The sequence below is a fragment of the Tamandua tetradactyla genome, chromosome 4 (genome assembly GCF_023851605.1).
Source record: "Tamandua tetradactyla isolate mTamTet1 chromosome 4, mTamTet1.pri, whole genome shotgun sequence".
NCBI classification, from domain to species: domain Eukaryota; kingdom Metazoa; phylum Chordata; class Mammalia; order Pilosa; family Myrmecophagidae; genus Tamandua; species Tamandua tetradactyla.
In genome coordinates, this window is record NC_135330.1 from 178,738,808 (window position 1) to 178,758,738 (window position 19,931).

Consider the following 19,931-nt stretch of genomic DNA (forward strand, 5'->3'; position numbering starts at 1 on the left):
AGACTTCAAAAGCACATGCTTCAGGAGTGAGAAAACCAGGCAGATGCTGCGTCACCTTTTATAGTCTAGCCTTGGAAGTCACACAGCATTGCTTCCACCAAATTCTGTCCTGCAAGGCAGTCATGAAAGTCTAATCAGGATTAAGGAAAGAAGAAATAGATTGTATCTCCATGGGACTGGAAATACTACCGTGACCAATTTTGAAAAATACAGGCTGCCACAGTTTACCCTCTAGACGAAGCAATTTGTATCCTTCCCACATACCAAGTACATTCACACACATCCCCAACTGCTCAGAACCTCCTCTCATTATCACATCAAGGTCAAGCTGTAGATCCGGGATCTGATCATATAAATCAAGTTCAGATCTACAGGCCCCTCGGGCAAGGTTCCTTAGGTGTACAGTTCCTCTCTCTGAAGACATGTCAACTAAGAAGACAAGTTACCTATTCTCTACACAACCAACAAACATGCAACAGAGGGACATATAGAAAAACTGCTATACAGCTTGTGTTAAAGAAGTGTGAGGTCAGGTGGTACACAGCAGTCACTTGGTGCATTACAGTTCTAAATAACAACTGGACACGTATGGCTAGTTCCTTGATTAAGGCTTAGTCCTAGTGCCTGGAAATGGTTTTCCATAGCTCTTAGCTCCATGCTCTGGAGTCTTGGTTTTACCCTTTAAATTATACTTTTCAACTCACAAAAAATTGACCCCAAAAAGCAGCTAGTAGTTTTCTCAGTCTATTTTCTGGTCATAAAACTTTGAGGAAACAAAAGTCTCTTCATTTTGTACTGTCTCTGTTCCTTGCAGTCCAAAATGATACAATTTCTTTGGAAGCTCCCTGAATTTCTTGTAAGTCCACTTATAATCCATTCTATTTGTCAAAAGACACATCCACAGATCTCTTTGAGATCATCCTTTCTCTGCTTTCGTCTCTGTGAAATTTCTGTGGGGAAACACCCTTGAAATTCTGAGAAACCTTATAGTTTTGTTTGTTTGAAAAGGTCTGTGAAGCACATCTTAAATCTTTCTGAGGTCTTAATGAAGGGTCTTACAAACAAGTTCTTTGTTTCAACTTTAGATCACGTTTTCCTGAAAATGCTCCAGATTTCATATCTGCATTGAAGTCATTTCTTAATTCCAGAACTGTTTGCTATCTAGAGAGTCCGTTTTATTTTCAAATTTAGTAAGTCCTGGCTCCTTCAGGTTTAGTAGTTCTTTCTCTAGCTTATCCCTTGATTCTCATGTTTTGTGATGGGCAGCTCAAAGAATCCAGGAGGCCATTTTAGAATTCTGCCTGAAAATCGCCTTCCTTAGATCATCTAGTTCACTAAGTATATTTTCTGTTTTCCACATTACTACAGGTGATAGTGTTTCTAGATTTTCCACCATAACATAAGAAGGGTCATACCCTTCAGCCTCCAATGTCTTCCTCACTTTCCTTTAAGCCTCACCACAAGCCTTCTTGAGGACCATCAGACTTCTGCCAACAAACTTTCCAAGGCTCTTCCAACTTCCCAAAGCCACTGCCACAATTTTAATGTTTCTTACACTGCCAGGAATCAAAATCTGTATTAATTGTCTATTGCTGTGCAATAAAGCACTCCAAAATTTAGTAGCTGTCTTAGTTTCCTAGGGCTGTGGTAACAAATTACCACAAACTAGGCAGCTTAAAACATTAGAAATGTGTTGTCTCACTGTACTGGAGGCTAGAAGTTCAAAGTCAATGTGGAGGCAGGTCCATGCTTCCTCTGAAGTCTGTGGGGTTCTGGTAGTGGCTTGCCAACAATCCTTGGTATTCTTTGGCATGTGGCATAACTCAGTCTCTGCCTCCATCACGTATGTGTCTTCTCTATCAGCCTGTCCATCTAACTGTGTCCAAATTTCCTTTCTTTACAAAAGCCATACTGGATTAAGGTCCACCCTACCCATTTTGACCTTATCTTGACTCAAAACATTTTCAGAGATCCCAGTTTCTCTCATGAGACTGGGGGTTAACACTTGAACCTATATTTTTAGAGAATGCAGTTCAATCCATTAGCACAATTTAAAATAACAACGTGACTTTGTTATTATCCAACACAGTTCTAACAGCTGACTGGGCTCAGCCAAGCAGTTCGCACTCAGTTTCTTACACTGTAGTCAGACAGTGGCTGGAGCTGGAATCATTTGAAGGCTCAGTTAATTACATTTCTGGTGTGTGGGTTGGGAAAACTTGGATGGCTGAGGGCTTGAACAGATGGGGTCCTCTGGTGACTCTCTGTCTCTAAATGGTCTCTCCACTTGCTCTCTGCAGCACAGCTGCTGCAGGGTAGACCCCCTTCTTACATGAACACACAGGGCCACATGGCATGTGCCTCAAGGGAGTGAGAGCCAGACAGACGGTGTCTTGCCTTTTATCACCTGGCCCCAGAGGGCACACGGCACAACTTTTGCCACGTTCTATTTATTGGGGCAGTTAAGAAGGCCTAGCCAAGTTCAAGGGAAGGGACATAGGTTCCGCCTCTCCATGGAAGATGAGCAAGGTTCTGGAAGAACATGTGGAACTGAAAATATTGTTGAAGCCATTTTGGGGAAAATGCAATCAGCTACAAATCCTTTAAATTATTCAGATCTTCAGAACAACTATAATAATAATGTTAAAAATTTGGTTCATTAATTTTGTAGGGGAAGCTTATGAGCAGCGATGTTGTAGCACACTGAAAGCCTTTTGAGTAATGCTTATTAATTACAGAATTGCCCACTTTTGGTCTTTTCTGTTCTTAAAAGTTAGCTGCTTTTAATAACCCTGTCTTACAGAGGCTTACAAATATTGTCTTACAGAGATGTCCATTGAGTTAGAAAATTAACTCTGTTCTTTTTCACACAGTGCATGCAAGAGAAAACATTCGTATTTGGATGTTTACCATTTATTTCATGATTACAGTGTGCCAGGAACTGAGCTAAGCACTTTACATAAAATATTATCCATTTTAGTCCTATGAGATAGTTCCTAATATTACCATTTTATGCAAGACTACACTGAGGTTTAGAGAGATTTGCCCAAAATCTCATTTAAAATTACAATTCTGTACCACTACCACTCCCAACACAAACACATGCACACAGTTCCATAATCCTTTATTCTAATGTGTTGCAGCCCATTTTCATAGCATGCATAATTTACAAACTATGGAATTTACTCATTTATTACTTTTACTTTTTATAAAAATTATCTAACTCCTTCCATTAAAGTAGAGGATAGCAAGAGATGTTTTCTCTTGTATGTACTGTGTTTGATTAATGGAAATTATTTCAGTTAACATACGCATGACTAAGTGATTGGTAGGATGAATAGATATAGTGCCCAGCTCTATTTGACTCCAAAGTCTTTCATTTTAACCATTTTACTTCACTGTCTCCCCAAAACTAGGTTATCAAACTATACAGTCAAAATGAGAGAAAAAAAGTGGCTGCCTGAGTTAAATAACTCAAGAAGCCAGTCAAATTAGATGCCCTTCAATCAATAATTCCTCTGAATTACTAAAATACCAAAGTAGTAAAATAGTTCAAGATTTTAAAGAAGTTGTGATATTTCAGTAAAATACTATGTGATTTTTCTGAAATTAATTCCTCAATTTCTAGAGAAATTATGTTTATTTACTAAGAACACTATTAAAGTTTATAATAAAATACATTAGAATAAAATACTTTAAAAATGAATCTTGGATGGTGCAAGGGTAGGATTCTCACCTGCCATGTGGGAGACCCAGGTTCATTTCCCAGACCATGTGCCTACCCCCCAAAAAAAATGAATCTTGAAATTCTTTTTTTAAGTTAACCTTTAAGAAATGTTTTAGATTCATATACTTAAGTGGTTTTTCTCCGTCTTTTAAAATTAGCTTTTGCCATTAATGTAATGCTTATTTATATGTCTAAATACTCCTTTTTTCAACTTAAATTTCCACTTAAGAAGTTTTTAAGGAAATTATATACTCTTCATTTCCCCACTAAATATGAGTTTTTGTAAAGATTCGAATATATTAATTATAAATATATATGGGCTGATATATGTTAGATCAGCTGGTAATTATTAATTATTGTAAAATTATACACAAATTATTAAATATATTGCTATAAAACCCACTTCTTTTTCATTTTTTAAAATATTTTTATTGAGAAATATCCACATACATACAGTCCAACCATATTATGAAATCGGTGACTCACGATATCATCACAAAGTTGTGCCTTCTTCACTATGATCATTTTTAGAACATTTGCATCACTCCAGAAAAAGAAATAAAAATAAAATAAGAAGGCATACATCCCATATCCTCCCTTTCATTGACCCACAGTATTTCAATCTACCCAGTTTTTACCCTTTATCTACCCCTATTATTTATATATTTTTTATCCTTTTTTTTAACCCATCTGTCCATCTGATAAAAGGAGCATCAAACACAGGATTTTTGCAATCACACAGTCACATTGTAAAAGCTATATAGTTATATAGTCTTCCTCAAGAATCAAGGCTACTGAAACATAGTTCAACAGTTTCAGTTACTTCCCTGCAGCCATTCCAATGCTTCAGAAACTAAAAAAGGATATTATATAATACACAAGAATAACCTCCAGGGTAACCTCTCTTCAGCCACTGAAACTTTCTTTTGTCTCATTTCTCTCTTTCCCCTTTTGGTCAAGAAGGTTTTCTCAATCCCTTGATGCCAGGTCCCAGCTCATCCTGGGAATTCTGTCCCACATTGCTAGGGAAATTTACAACCCTGGGAGTCATGTCTCATGTAAGGAGGAGGGCAGTGAGTTCATCTTTATTTCCCCACTCAATATGTGTTTCTTTTAAGGATTTAAATATATTGATTATAAATATATAAATATATATTGACTATGCATATTTTATCAGCTGATAATTATTAAATGATTATGCACAAATTATTAAGAAAATTGCTATAAAACCATTTTAAAAAATTTCTTTTTTCTTACTCTTCTCGATCCAAGTAGATGTTTTTGTTGTTTTGTCTTATTCATTTTTTACCATTTAAATAATTAATCGTATTCATGTCTCAGAAGCAGCACTGATCTGTCACCCACTAGTTCATTTCCTTGCCCTCTCCCTGGGTTTCTATTTTCTCATCTTTGAAATTATGATGATCAGGTCAACCAACACTCCTTTCATACCTGTGTTAGGTACTAAGAACACAAATATACATTACTTCTACTGGGTGATCTCCAGTGTCCTGCACACTGAATCGCGACATCTGTTAGCTTTCTGGGTGGCTAATATGCTTGGGAGGATTTTACTTTCTCCTTGACATCTTCCACAGCAGGTAGAAGTTATCCTCTAGCTACAAAATCAAAAATTATTCTTCTCTCTAATAGTTCCCTCAAGTTTAGATTTCACTGGGTTCCCAGAGGGTGGACCGAAAGTCAGACCGGGGACCTGTAACCTTGAGAATGCAGAGAGAGGAACTGCGGTAGCTAGGGCTAGCCTCTCCACCAGCCTAGCCTAGTTCAAATAGTGATTTCATTGCGGGCTCTTATGAGCACTCCCTTATTTCCTCTTTTTTTCCTCCTTCAGTCTCCACCCGGCCCAGGCCGCACAGTGATGACTACAGCACAATCAAGAAGATTCCCCCTCGAAAGCCAAAAAGAAGCCCCAACACAAAGCTCAGCGGCTCCTATGAAGAGATATCAGCCCCCAAGCCTGGGGAGGTGAAGCCCCCAAACGCCGCCTGGAGAGCAGAAGCGCCCCAGGACCTGGTGGCGGTGCCGAGGGCCTCTTCCGCCGACGGGCCCTACCAGTACACGCTGCGCTTGACCATGGCGCAGGAGGGAGAAGACGAAACTGAACCTGTGTACATTGAGATGGTGGGGAATGCCGTGAAGGCTGGTTGCCCCGAGGCAGGCAGCCCGGACCAAGGCGAGTCTGTGTATGAAGAGATGAAGTACTTTTTGCCGGAGGAGAGCAGCGGCAGTCTGGGAATGGTCTCCTTCGCCTCTGCATCACCCCCTCTCCTTTTTGAGAGTCGAAAAACTATCACCTTTGATGATGGTGATCTCAGCTGCCAAGCTACTGGGATCTTCAAAGACACTTGTGACATTCCACCCCCTTTCCCTAATCTGCTTCCCCATCGGCCCCCGCTCCTGGTGTTTCCTCCAACCCCTGTGACATGCTCTCCTGCTTCTGATGAATCACCTTTAACACCCCTGGAAGTGAAAAAACTGCCCGTCCTGGAAACCAACCTAAAATACCCTGTTCAGTCAGAAGGTTCGAGCCCTTTATCGCCACAGTATTCCAAAAACCAAAAAGGGAACAGTGACAGACCTGCATCCCCTGGTTTAGCTATATTTAATGGACCAAACAAAACATCTCCTCCTTCGACACCGCCTCCTCCTCCTTTGCCTCCTCCTTTGCCTCCTCCCACTTCTTACCGGCCATCCACACATTTTACCTTCCCACCAGAGACATTTTTGGTTAATGCAGCAAAAGGAATGGCAAATTCAGATTTGCCCAAAGCCCATCAAAAGCCAAATTCTGCTCCAGTGGGTGGTCCGTGCAGTTCTTTCTCCAAGCTTCCTTATTCCCCAGTGAAGGCAGCTAGAGTCGACCGTAAGAAGTCCAATTCCAATTCCTCCTCTCCAGTTTCTTACAGCCCTCCAAACTCAAGACCTCTCACTAGCCCTCTTGATGAGTTAACTAGCCTTTTTAACTCAGGAAGGAGTGTGCTTCGGAAGTCTGCAGCAGGAAGAAAAATTAGGGAACCTGAAGGTAAGCAGAGAAAAACCTTCTCCCCTATTTGTGTGTGTGTGTGTGTGTGTGTGTGTGTGTGTGTGTGTGTACGTATGTATATATATGTAAAATGCATTTACATATAATGTATTTATGTAGTATTACATAAAGTCTCAGTGATGGTAGTGGTCATTCAGAGCAGATATCTTATGCCACCAATATTGCCAAGTAAGTAAGAATTATTTCCACTTTTTACGATAAGATAATAAAAGCTCGTGATATAAAAATACGTAGCACTAAAATTGGGTTTAATAAGTAATGACTTGATAAATATCAGATATAGCAAGATTCCATTTTAACTACTGACTTTTCCCCTACTAATACTTAACATAGAAAAGGTATTTTTTTGTCACATTACATTACTGTTTCCCATTTGATTTACAATTACCATTAACTCCTGAGTAGTATTCTCTCTTGCTCTCCATCTCAGTCCCCCTCATGGTAGCTGGGTTTGAATACCTATTCAATAACTACCTTCCACTTAATACCACTTACTTTTGTGTTGTTTTAAACAAATTAATTTTTCTTTGTGGGGAACAGATAGCCCACAAGGAACATTTTAACTTAATTCTGTTATGGCTGTATCTTCTCGTGGAACAACTCAGCCGAAGGCACAGTTTGCAGTTGGCAAACTACTCAAGTGCCAGAGGCTGTTGCCTATATAAAAAGTATTTATTTTATGTCCCTGTAAATACAGAACATAGCAGGAAAAAAAAATGTTGCTAGCCATTTTTTTCTAATTTTTTGTCAGTAGCTAACCATATACCACTTGATTCCAATGAGGTTGCTTCATGCCAACACTGTTTCTGCAGTGATAAACAGATAGAATGTATTCAAGTTCCATAAGACATTTTAAAACATTTATACAAAATTGGGGGTTATTTCTCCTAGAATTCAGTATTTTGGGAAAGAACTACATTGATTTAAAGCATCTTCTCTTTAAGGAGAGTTGTAAAAGTTCACATCAACCACGATGCCATTAATTCCCCTTCCCCTTCCGAGGTAAATGGAAGCCATTAACATCCTCACTTTGCAGATGGAAGCTTCAAGGTGAAGAGGTTAAAGAGCTTCCTTGGAGTCAAGTGGTAGGATTCAAAATAATGCCTTGACTTACAGCATAACATTTTGTGCATGCATTGGCCTGCACCTTCTTTTATAAATTAATAAGTAAAATAAATAAATATGTTAGCATGTATAATTTGCTTAGGAAAATTGCTGTAGGTAAAAAATAAATAAATAAATAGATGAAACCCTTTAGAAAATCCAGAAAGCAATCTGAACAAGTGAAAAAGTAGGTCAAGGCTTGGAACACTTAGCAAATGAGTGAATAACCCACCCTCTATTTATTCTTCAGACAAACAAGCTAATTGTTTGTTTAGCTAACAATTTTTTCTTAACTAAAGGCCATTAATAAATGAAATTGTACTTGTAAGTAGCAGAATGTTTGAATTTCACACGTTAAACATTTCATTTCAAGAGACAAATGCAGTCTAAGAGAAAAGCATTAAACAGACAAATTAATATTTGCTTTTAGAGCTGAAAGTTTATTAAAGTCTCATCAACCTCATTTTTACTATAGATCAGAACTGGGGTGAATTCGTCTTGGCTGTATTCAGGGAAGTGAAGTTAATGAATTTCTATAAAGACCTCATCATTTGGAAATCCCAAAGTCAAGGACTCAGAGGACAGTAAGAATTATAGTGAGGCTTCAAGACATGGTGTGTGAATTGGCTAATTATATTTCCCTATGGTGGCATTAACCAGTATTTGGTAACACATATCAAAATCTCAAGTACAACATTGTAAGTCCAACTCTAAAATTATGAAGCATCTATTTTCCAACTGTGGGCTTTTACAAAATACATTTCAATTTGAAGAAATGGGCCTGAGTTGATTATAATTTCTCATAAATACATAAATCGGCAACTTCAATGTAGATGTAATAACAGAAAACTAAGCAATATGAGACAGGGTCATCCCCACACACCAGATTATAAGATTTCCAACTATAAGCTTGAGACTTGTATAATTGTTGATGGACTGTAATGTGGGAAATCAGTTTATAAGTTTGCATGACATGTTCTCTTGGAGTGGTCCAGGTTATTCTTTTAGGACATAAAATGGGAACATATGAAAGAAAAGCAAGTTTTAATGTCAGCACTGAGCACTGGGGCTTCTTATGCGATTTTTACAAGTTTTTACTGCTAAGGTCAGCAGTCCATTTTCTTATGAATTGAATTGGTTTTATTAATAACTTACTAAATTGGGATTTCTTCCCTTTAAAATTGTGAATCTTCTGCTTTAGCCTCTTTATGCTTAAAGGCATTTTTGTTTTCACCTGAAATAACTTTCCTACCAAACAATCCAGCACCCCTCAAGGTACCTGAAGTAATTACATTTCATTTCGTATGCAGTTGTGATATGGGGTGATCATTCTGTGAATTTTGTAGAAGGGTTCAAAATATTCCCTTTGTCCCTTTTGAGTAGGAACCTTAGATTAAATTGCCCATTAATTCTTTGCTGTAAGTACTTCCAGTTAAAATATAATGTGCAGTGGATTATATATAGGAAGTGAAATTCTTTTGAGGGTCATTCTACCCCGTCACTATTACATAACTTATGTGTAGGATTTCACAAATATTATTTTCGTCAAAATCTTTTATTTCCTGTAGACTCATGGATATGCGATTTGAGGCAATACAAAGTTATACGATTTCCAAGAGTTTAGAATGTACATACAGGCAAAGTTTTATCATGGCCGTTGACAAGTGTAACTGCAGTCTGAGAAGAATATTAGCAGCAGTGAATTGTATAATGCTTACTCCTCCAGGCGTTTTAACAATCTGTGCGACATTTGCTACTATTAACCCTCTTTCAAAGATGGGAAAACTGAGAAAAAAAGAGATTAACTGGTTCAAAGTCAGCCTGCTTTTGAGAGAAAACTCAAAAAATTGAATCCAATAGTTGAGTCTCCAGAGATTGTTCTCTTACTGAGATCCCTGATACTGCCTAAGACATTAGAAAAAATAAGATGCACACGGAGTTGATCCAAAGAAAAGAGATTTAAAAAATTTGCATTAACTCACCTGAGGTGTAAGAAGTAAGAGTTATTCCATTCCGTTTGGGTGGCAAAATTGTTCCATAAACTAAAAAATGCCCCACATATACTTTACAGCTTATGAGTATATGTATAAAATTTTGGAATACAGTATGTGAGCCATTTGGTCCTCAGAATTAAGAATGACTAAATGTTTAATTGTCTTTGCCTTTCTGGGTACAATTATCGTATTAATTCACAAAATGTTTTTCATCTAATGCCATAATATGACTAATATTATTATGTTAATTATTTCTAGTTGCTTAGTTTAAAAACAAAAAAAGCATGAACCCTAGTTGAAACGGTGAATGGAAGATTCATTGGCTTGTTCACACCACTAGGGTGCCCCATTGCTCTAAATGGCATCTCAGCGTAGGGCTGAGTTTATCCAGAATAACATGAAAAAAATGAGAATTTAATCTCCACTCCCTGAAAATGATCAGAATTTTCAGGTATTGACAAGAAGACAGTACACCCTCAGAAATATGGATGAAGAAATGGGGAGGAGCCAAGCGGAATTAATGAAAAGATTGATTTTCAGAATATTTTTTACAGCATTGTTTCATTATGCTCTGATACTGTGCCTCCTTAGTTTACAAGATAGAAATAGGTACTTTAAAATGATGTCAACAAAAATGCTAATATATCATACTTCTTTGCATATAGGAGCTGGTTATTAAATATTTGCTTGATGGAAAACACACATAGCATGTAATCACATTTGATAAATCTAGGCCTTGTGGCATTTTTACCCTAATAAGAATCACTTATGCCAAATGTAAATTACTGCAGATTTAAAATATTTAATTTTTGACATAAACATTCTGAATAAGAACATTTTGAGTTTTGAAATCAGAGTATCATATAAATGAATTTTTACAATATTATATTTTTATTCTTACAATATTATATTTTTATTCTTTGGGGTCATTTGTTTAAAAAGGGATTCTTTTTAAAGTGTAACTTATGGAAAGTTTCAAACAAATACCAAGATAGAGACACTAGATTAATAAACCCATTCCACGGCCGATCTTCTGTCATCTCTATGCCCGATTATTACCTTCTCCCCAGCACTGGATTATTTTGTAATATACCCTCAAATGTCAAATCAATTTTGTAATAAATATTTTATTGTAGAAACTCTTCAGGAAAAAGAAAATCTTTCTGTCACTTTAATTAGAATAGACCAGTCAATCCTTTTAAATCCTCACTTACTAAGACTGTTTTGAAAGAAGCCTGACTCTGGAAACCATCCAGTTATTATTCATGACATAAATAAAATAATTATCAGGGGCTAGATTTCCACCCAAAACAGAGAACTTCCATAAAGGCTTCTAGGACAGTCCCCAACTTGTACAGCTGATGCACGCTACCCTCTTCATTGTCTTCTGCAACCTGTCCCCATCTAATTTTCAAGTAGAAAATGGGCATGGATTCCTAAATATCAAACAGATAACCAAATAGAACCAAGTATTCTAAATATCCGAAGAGAACTAAGTATGAAACATCAGTATCCAAAAAGGCATGCAATAGCATCTTAAATCCATATTTTATGAGGCTTAGAAATTTTTATGCCAAATTAAGCACGGTTACCTATGCATCGTTTAGTAACAAGAAGCAGAATCTCTTAAAGTCATTTAATTGTCATCGATTTACAAGCAGAAATCTGTGACTTGCACAAGGACAGTTCTTGTAAATTGCCATTCTTTGCTCCTTGCATTTAAAACAGAAGTTTTGACACTATTTTCATTTAATCTCTGGTGAATTCTAATGAGATTGCCACATAAGAAATTGGATGACTTTATGCAAAGCTTGATATCCCATAATGGGAGGCAACCCTTAATAACCCGTAGGCTTTTTGCCTATACCCAGACTCTTTCAGCACTTTATCCCACCCAAAGCAGTTAATCTTTTTCACTCCCCCAGATGCCTTCTCTTTGTGGTGATTTATTTGTGGAGGGTGGTGGCATAAGGGTTCATGAAAATTATGATGAGCGTGAACAGAACAAGCACATAGCGAACTGATGTGTGATTCCCCTCACTGATCTGGCACTGTCTGCATTCTTATCTAACATAAAAGTCTGCCTGCTATAAAAGTGAGGTATTCCTCCACATTCTGGAACTTTTTGAAACCACGGTGAGTTTTCCTCATTTTCCAAATGAGTAAATCCTTTGGAGAATCTAGATTAGCTTCCCTAGAGAAAGATGTCCATCTATCACTAAGTAGATATCAGGCAAGGAATAGCAATGCAAAACTTTCCTCCCTCACTCTGCCAATGAACCTGAACTTTGACATGGGGAGAATAGTCTAGCTGTGATAAAGTGACTTTTTACCAAGTTCTTGGCCCCTCAGCAAGAGAATATCTTATGCCTGGGACTTGCATCTCAATATTGAGCATGTTTCTAGTTCTCCAAACCAATAGGAACAATACTTAGCATCTACCCTTAGAAATAAGCTTTAATTTTTATATTTTTATGTGTTGATCAGCAGCAAACTTGCCTGCCCTGTGAGATTGTCCATATAGGGCAGTACCTGACTGGGACAGCTGATGCATGCAACCCACTCAACTGTCTTTGGAGCACAAATCTCTTTGTCCTCTATATTAATTGGAAAGACATAAAAAGGGTTATTTATGATTGTGACATTTTCTCATGATTTACAGCAACTTCCCTCTATAACTGCCTAAGAATTCACAGAGGGAAATTCTGTAACCAGAGACCTGTAAAGTGGATTTAAGTTAGCTTGTAGTGATAATTTCCTTATTGTCATTTAAAAAGCATTTATTTAGTAAACATAGGGCTTGCTACTAGGAATATAAAAATAAGTAAATATGATATTTCCCTGCTTTCTCACACATAGTGCAGGAGACAAACATGTACATCCGCTTTCAATGAGCAAAATGATAGTAGGGAAGGGCATTTTTAACCTGAAAGCCATAAACCACTCATGGATCCATTGATGACCTTCAAATGGTCCAGGGACCCCAATGGTATGCATGTGCATCGTTCTGGAGAGAGGCTTCTAGATTTCATTAGATTCTCAAAAAAGTTAGTGACCCGAGAAAAGTAAAGGACTGCTTTTCACAGAAAAGTGAAGTTGTGTATACATGATATTATTAGAATCCAGGGAAAGAACTGAGTGACTACCTTGGGGAATCCAGAAGAGCCTCCTAGAAGAGTAGGCACATGAGCAGGGAAAAAAAGATGGAATGTAATGATGGATGAATGAAGTTTCTGGGTGCAGAAGACAGAGAGGAATAGGCATTCCTTGTTGAAGATGTGATAAGACACATGCAAGGCTAATGGCCTTTTCAGAAAACAGTCATGGTTTTTGAAGAATAACAAAAGGTGCTATTTGTCTGATATGGAAACAGATCAGGGAAAGCTTTCTACCTGGGAGTGCCTTTCTCAGCTCCATGACAAGGTCCTGGATTATTTCCATTGTTTCCCTTCTGCTTCATGAGAACTCAACAATAACTCATAGCATCTCTCCTATAAAGAGTGCAAAGAGTCAAAGGAGGAAAATGAGTAAAAGCAATAGTAGCAATTCTAGGTATATGCATATGGCCTCATATAACTGAAGATATTCAGAAATACTACATAGTATTTGCTAATGGTGTTCTGTTAATAATACTAATAACTAGTATTTGTAAATGGCTTTGTTTTCTGTTGGCCCAGCACTTTGGGGTCTCTTCTCTCTGGATTCTCACGTCTTTGTGAGGTAGGCGAAGCAGGTGTTAGCATCCCCATTTACTAATGAGCAATCTGAGACTTTGAGGGATTAAGTGATTTCTTTATAATCACAAAATCTTATCCGTTTCAAAGTAAGGAATAAAATGCAAATCTCTTTTCTCCAATACTGTGGACCCTTTCTATTATGCCATTTTCAAACTCAAAAAAAATTAAAATTAAAATCATGATAGGAAGTCCCTGTCTGAGAACATAATTCCCTTCTGAGGTTAAACACACACTTATCATAAGGAAAAGATGTAGGAGGAGGGCAAATCAGACTTTATTTTTCCTATTGTATATGTTTCTGAGAGACATCCCTGCAGTTTTTAAGCTGAGAAACTATTCCTTTGGTGACCCCCTGCCAACTCCTCCTCTTTTCCTCACCTTTCCTTCCAAAATCCTTTCTACTGAACTGTCCCACAAAGTTTCAGGAATCCACAGCCACATGTGATAAGACTGGGATAATAATTCACAGTCAGACATACTTTCCCCATTCTCTTTCTCTCTGTCTCAGCTCTAAAAGGTTTTGTTTGGTAACTGAATTTCTAACTACAGATAAATTCACACTGAAGTTGTATTCATTTACAAATGAATGGCAAACATCTTTCCTTTAAGAAGCATTGGATTCCCAGAAAGTGTGGTCTTCAGTCTAAGCAGGTCTTCCTTAGTGAGGTCTCAGATACTTTTTCAGGACTCACCAGAAATTAAACACATTGTAGTCCCTTGCCATGTACCAGAAACTCTTCAAGAACTACATTAGCAGTGATTTTCAGTAGCCCACCATGATTAGTAAAGGAAAAGACACACATCCAAAAAAAAAAAAAAAAAAAACAACAACCCTTATCCCTTCCTTATCCCCTTATCTGTCTCTACGTCAGGTTCTGAAATAGGTGGAAACTATTATTTTATAATTATTTGAATTTAGAAACAGACACATAGATAATGGTAAGTTAAAGCATGACTAAAGAATAGCCTACCAAGAAATATTTGTTGGGAGAATTTTAAAGCATAGGTCTCATTATTATAGTATTTTCACTCAGCTATGTTGCTTTGTTAATTCTTTGAAACCTGGGAGCAAAATCTAGCAAGGAGTTATGACAATTAAATATTCAAACCAATCTGATTAAAAAGTTATGTTTTGTATAGTATGATCTTGGGAAATTACCTTACCATATTGCCAGTAAATCTACAGCCAGTAGCATGTCAGTCATACTAGAGATATGTATCTTGCATAAATAGTTCATTTTTTAGATAAGCCAAATATGACAAAGAAGCCATTGTCACTGTGATGTTCTATAATGTGTCATCAGTTGGAGAAGAATCCACTGTTGCTGGTATTCTGAAATAAAAAGGCCATCATTTCAGAACTGGATTATTTTTCATAACCAGTAACTATTTTCCATACTGTCAACTCGTTAAAGCAAACAGCTATTGTGTATTGTATGTCTCTGCACTGGATTGCAAATTAAACTCCCACTGGGGTCTCAAAAGAGAAATCCAGTGCTTTATCCTCTAAACCACTCAACCTCTCTCCTTAGGCAAGTTAATGAAGACTTTCCTATCTGCAACTCATTATTGCCACATAATACAATATCCTGGGGTTTTCTTCCTTTTGTGAATAAATGCTCAGACATGACATTGTGGAGGAATAGTTTCCTAAAGATGGCCTAGATTTGTGCAATTTTCTTTCTCTACCTAAGAGCATTGGAAGAGAAAAGACCTATTTCTTAGTTACCTGCCAGTTTTTAGGTCCTTCATTCCTGACTTGAATCATTTTTATGATTGATCTCCAGATTAGCTGAGAAAATTTCACACCACCTGAGAGCTGGTCATATTCAACGTCATTTTTTCCAGTTCTTCATTCCACGAGTCAGCGATACTCATGAGCGTTCACCATGCACAGAGCTTCTTAGGCATTTTTCTACTTTAGCCTGGTTTTTCCTTGAAATCTCCAGTTTTCATGTTTAGACTCTGTACTTTTGCAATTACTAGACAATTGTATTAATACCTAACAATCATAATAATAGAATAAAATGATAATGTCATTCATTTTTATCACAATTGGTAAAGTACTAAAATATTCAGGTCCCAAACAATGCCAAGCACAAGTTAGATCCTAGATTTAATGCTAGTTGACATGGAACACTAATACTAACCATGATACCTGAGAATTTTAGCACTATCCAAAACCCTAAAAAACCTACAAAAGACAGTTTCATACCAAAAACTCTGTCTCATAATCAAAGATAATCTTGCTAAAAGAACCTCCACTTAAAAGAAAAGAATGAACATATATACTATTCGTACATAAGGATATTTCCCAAGAAAATTCACATTTGTTTGTATTTTGGTTTTATCGTTCTCCTTTTTTGCAGAAAGATGGATAATCCAAGAAGTAGGTGAGTGTGAGAAGGCTTGTGCAAAAGAATGGGTTGAAATTCTAAGTAGGTATTTCCATGTTGCCAAAAAGCGTTCATTAAGTTATTTTCCTAAAGTCAGATCCAAATAGTAAAATTCTATTTGATTAATTCCCATATTCAGGTGTGACCACCAACAGACCGGGGCCCAGGTTGGTTTTAACTCTAGAAAGGAGGAGCCCTGTAAGGGAACAAAAGAACTAACTTAAAGAAGAGTACTTCTACCAGTTCACACATCCTTTCTTATGTAAACTAGGGATGTCCAGCAGCAGAGTTTATAGGGCAGATTAGTACTTTGTTTTCTTTCATATGAGTTATGAATTTATTCTATTGTGTTCCTTGATAGTTAACCACCTTTATGTATCATTAGAAATAAAGTCTCTCTGTGCTTTTTTAATAGGTAAATTGCTTTAAGGATAACTACATCAGACCTCAGAAAAATAATCTCTAGTTGCTCCACTGTACAGACATTAGCTTGAATTCCACTCAGAACATGCCCAGCTAGTGCCTTCTCGCCATAATCTGTTTCCATCACATAAACCTTAGCACAGCTAAAGATTTGGTTGAATCACTTTAGCATAAGACAAGACAGTAAAACTCTAATTGTTAACATTAATTTCACTGATGTAGTTGAAGCTCAGCAAGGGGTCTCCTCCATTCGCTTATCCAGGCTTGGAATCATCTCTAATTTACAGAGACTTGGGAAAGTGACACAATAAATTGTGCTTTATATACAGTGATGTGAAATCATAAAAATGTCTTTTTAATCTGATGATTATTAGGAAACCTAGTGATGTGGTCCAGCTGCTAATCAGAATGCATTTCCATTTCTGTGGGGATTTAAATACATTTTAGGAACACTCTGTAATGATTTTTTTAAATTCAATTTTTCAGATTAAAAAAATATTCTATGACATGGCCCCAAGATGTGTAGATCTTTTCAGGACTTAAAAAGTCAGAGGTTAACTTCAGGCAAGAGGATTAAGCTAGAAATAATATTTTGTGTGGATGTTTGTTATTGGCCTCAAGTTTCCCAAGAAGTTGGCAAAAAATACAAAATAAGAGGGACAAGCTTCATTCATTTATTCAAAAAATATATTCAAAGTGTGTTTTGTGCCAACATGTATTGACTTGTATGGATTTAAAAATAAATTGTAGGGCGATGCGACCGTGGCTCAGTGGCAGAATTCTCACCTGCCATGCCAGAGACCCAGGTTCAATTCTCAGTGCCTGCCCATGCAAAAACAATTAAAAAACACATAAAAAAAATTTTTAAATAATAGTAAACTGTAGACTTTCCCATAAGAAGTTTATAACAGGGAAATACAAGAAATCTAATGTGTCTTGAACAGTAAGAAATACATTACAGCTGTATGCAAGTTTCACAAACCACAACTACCCTTAAGGCTTGTGAAACTCAGAGTTTTTATGCAATTTATTCTATTCTATTTCCTTTTTAATGCTTGCCACAGCCCATGAAATTGAATTCTCAACCTACAAATACATCCTTTGAATAACATTGGTCTAAAGGGTAGTAGGATTTCTATGGTGGGATCAAGGGAGATGAGAATGAAGTGGCAAGAGAAAAAGTACCACTTAGGAGAACCTCTCTTTCTCATGATGAAAACCAGTTTGTGCTTTTTCCTGCACGTCATCATCAGAGACATTAAAGGGCTTTAAAACAGGGGCACAATGTGATTCAATTATATTTTAGAGTAACTATTTAAGGGTATAAGGAGAAAATAGATTTTTTTCCCGTTATATATTAATTTACATATGGACATATATGCTTTAAACGTGATGAACTGAAAAATGATTATTTGTGAGGCATCTGAGAAGGAACCAACCAGTCATTTCATCATTTCTTCCTATGATGCTGGGTTTAATGGCAATCCATTTTAGATATAGGTTTAGCTCTATAGTGTCCCAGTTGCTAATCCTTTCTGGGCAAATGGCATCTTCTCTGTGATATGGCAGTATGACAGATCATGGGAAATTCAGTCTCATCAGCATAGATTTAGAGACACGAGGAATTAGTAATGCCAACCAATCCACCATCAGTAAAAGGTACAATTACAGTGATATCAAAGAAATAGTCAGTGTAGCTTCTCAAGAGTTTGTATCTACATATATGTTTTTGATTTGTTATTTAAGGCCAGCCAATGAGGACATGTGGGGCTGTTATTCAGCCGGTGTGCCTGGTTACACCATATTGATTGTTAAAATATTGAAGTATTTCATTATCAGTTGGTAAATGGCTACTGTCCTGAGCCCTCCAAAGTCCCCTCCCCTATTCCACTGCCCTGGTTTGTACTGACCCCTGACTATCAAGTGTCTTATTTAATAATTGACATAGCAAGAGCCTTAGGATCCGTGGCTTCTTTGTCCTCATCGTTCCCACCCCTTGCCCTATTGCTATCAAATACTTTCAATGGGGAAACTTCATAATTAGATAAAGAAATAAACTTCCTAAATGAGGGTGTGGGGAGACCCAACAGATGTTACCACTGTAAGTTTTTTTCTTTTTTTCCTTTTTCTTTTGCTAGTTCTCTGCAGCTTAGCTTTGTTTTCTTCTGAGGGAGGGTGTCATTAGCTTACCTTCCCACCTGCTGGCCTCATACAAACAGAAAGGTGCAAATATCATCCTCTCCACCTCTTCTTTTGGGGGAAAGTGAGGAGGAACCATTTACCCAAACTAAAGCATACTCTGCCGAGACCAACCGTGCTGCTTTGCCACGCATTGCGTTCCAGTACTCCTGGATTTACATTACCACCTGGCATTTAGGAAATGTAAAAATAACAGCAATATAAATAACTTCATGACCTATGAAATTATACATGAGGAATGGGGCTCTGGGCCAGGCGAGCTTGTTGTTTAGGTGTTGCATATTCAGCTAATTATAGGAAAGGCAGACTACCCAAGTGCAAGGAAAGGAAAGGAAATTGAAGAGATTTTTTCCCCCTCATTATGGCAGGGACAGAGTAAATGTGCAATGAAAGGATCCAGTTAGTTAAATTTAAAATAAAATTGGCACAATTTAATTTTCAGTGCATTTTTTGGGTACTGAAAACCTTATTTATACTGACAGTCATTTTTTAGCCTTACTATCAATGCATTCTTCCTCTGTTCAGCACATATGTTGTTGAAGATATCACCCTATTTCCTACTTCAGTTGGTGTTTTCTAGTGCAAACCATCTCCTGAGACTTGGCAGAGGAGTGGGTAGCGAGAGTTAAGGGTAGGGGACAAGCAAACATTTCCATTCTACCCTACTTAACCTAGAGGATAAGTATTTGTGGCACTTTCTGCCACAGAAGAATGCTTAAAACACAAGTTCAAGAGGAAATTTGATCTACTCAAGAGTGGTGATTTCATAGGGGTTATTAAAATGTAGGAAGGAATGCTGAGTGCCCAACTGTAGCCTTTTAAGGTTAGCAGCATGTCAAGGAACTTAGTTACATTGTCTCTACCCATCTGTCCTTTCCAGTGACCACAGTGCTACATTTTTCTATGTTCTAAAGTTATCATTTCTTGTAGTGTTATAACCGTCAGCATATTATGGGGCAGGGCTGTGGCACAGGAGTTATTGTATGTGAACCTAGTGCTCTGTTGCCAGTTTTAGCACTGTTATTGGTCATCGGAGCCCGCTCTGTATGCATTTCTACAACTGTTATCAAAAGGATTATAAAGCTGTTTCACAGAAGGTTAGGATTAGTGCATTAGTATGGTGCCATTCGAAACATGCAAACTGAGTGTATCCCTGCATGAGTTTTCACTACATCTCCCGTTTAAGATACCACTTTATTCACATCTAAGCCTCTCATCACGCTACCCCGTGTGTGAAATCTCTGCTTGTTGGATTCAGGACTAGCCACTGTCCCTGTGTGATTTCTC

The 19,931-nt window shown here is 37.3% G+C and overlaps 1 protein-coding gene across 8 annotated transcripts in view; it reads left to right on the forward strand.

Annotated features, from left to right (window-relative positions):
• The window catches only part of MYO16 (myosin XVI), a 717,568-nt gene that overhangs the window by 636,515 nt on the left and 61,122 nt on the right, over positions 1–19,931 (forward strand). For 7 of the 8 annotated variants that reach the window (XM_077158660.1, XM_077158661.1, XM_077158656.1 and 4 more), the window contains one exon: positions 5,580–6,770. In XM_077158660.1, coding sequence (XP_077014775.1) covers positions 5,580–6,770 — 1,191 coding nt within the window. Of the gene's footprint in view, positions 1–5,579; positions 6,771–8,370; positions 8,596–19,931 lie in introns of those variants that run through there. The other variant, XM_077158662.1, reaches the window with a different exon arrangement.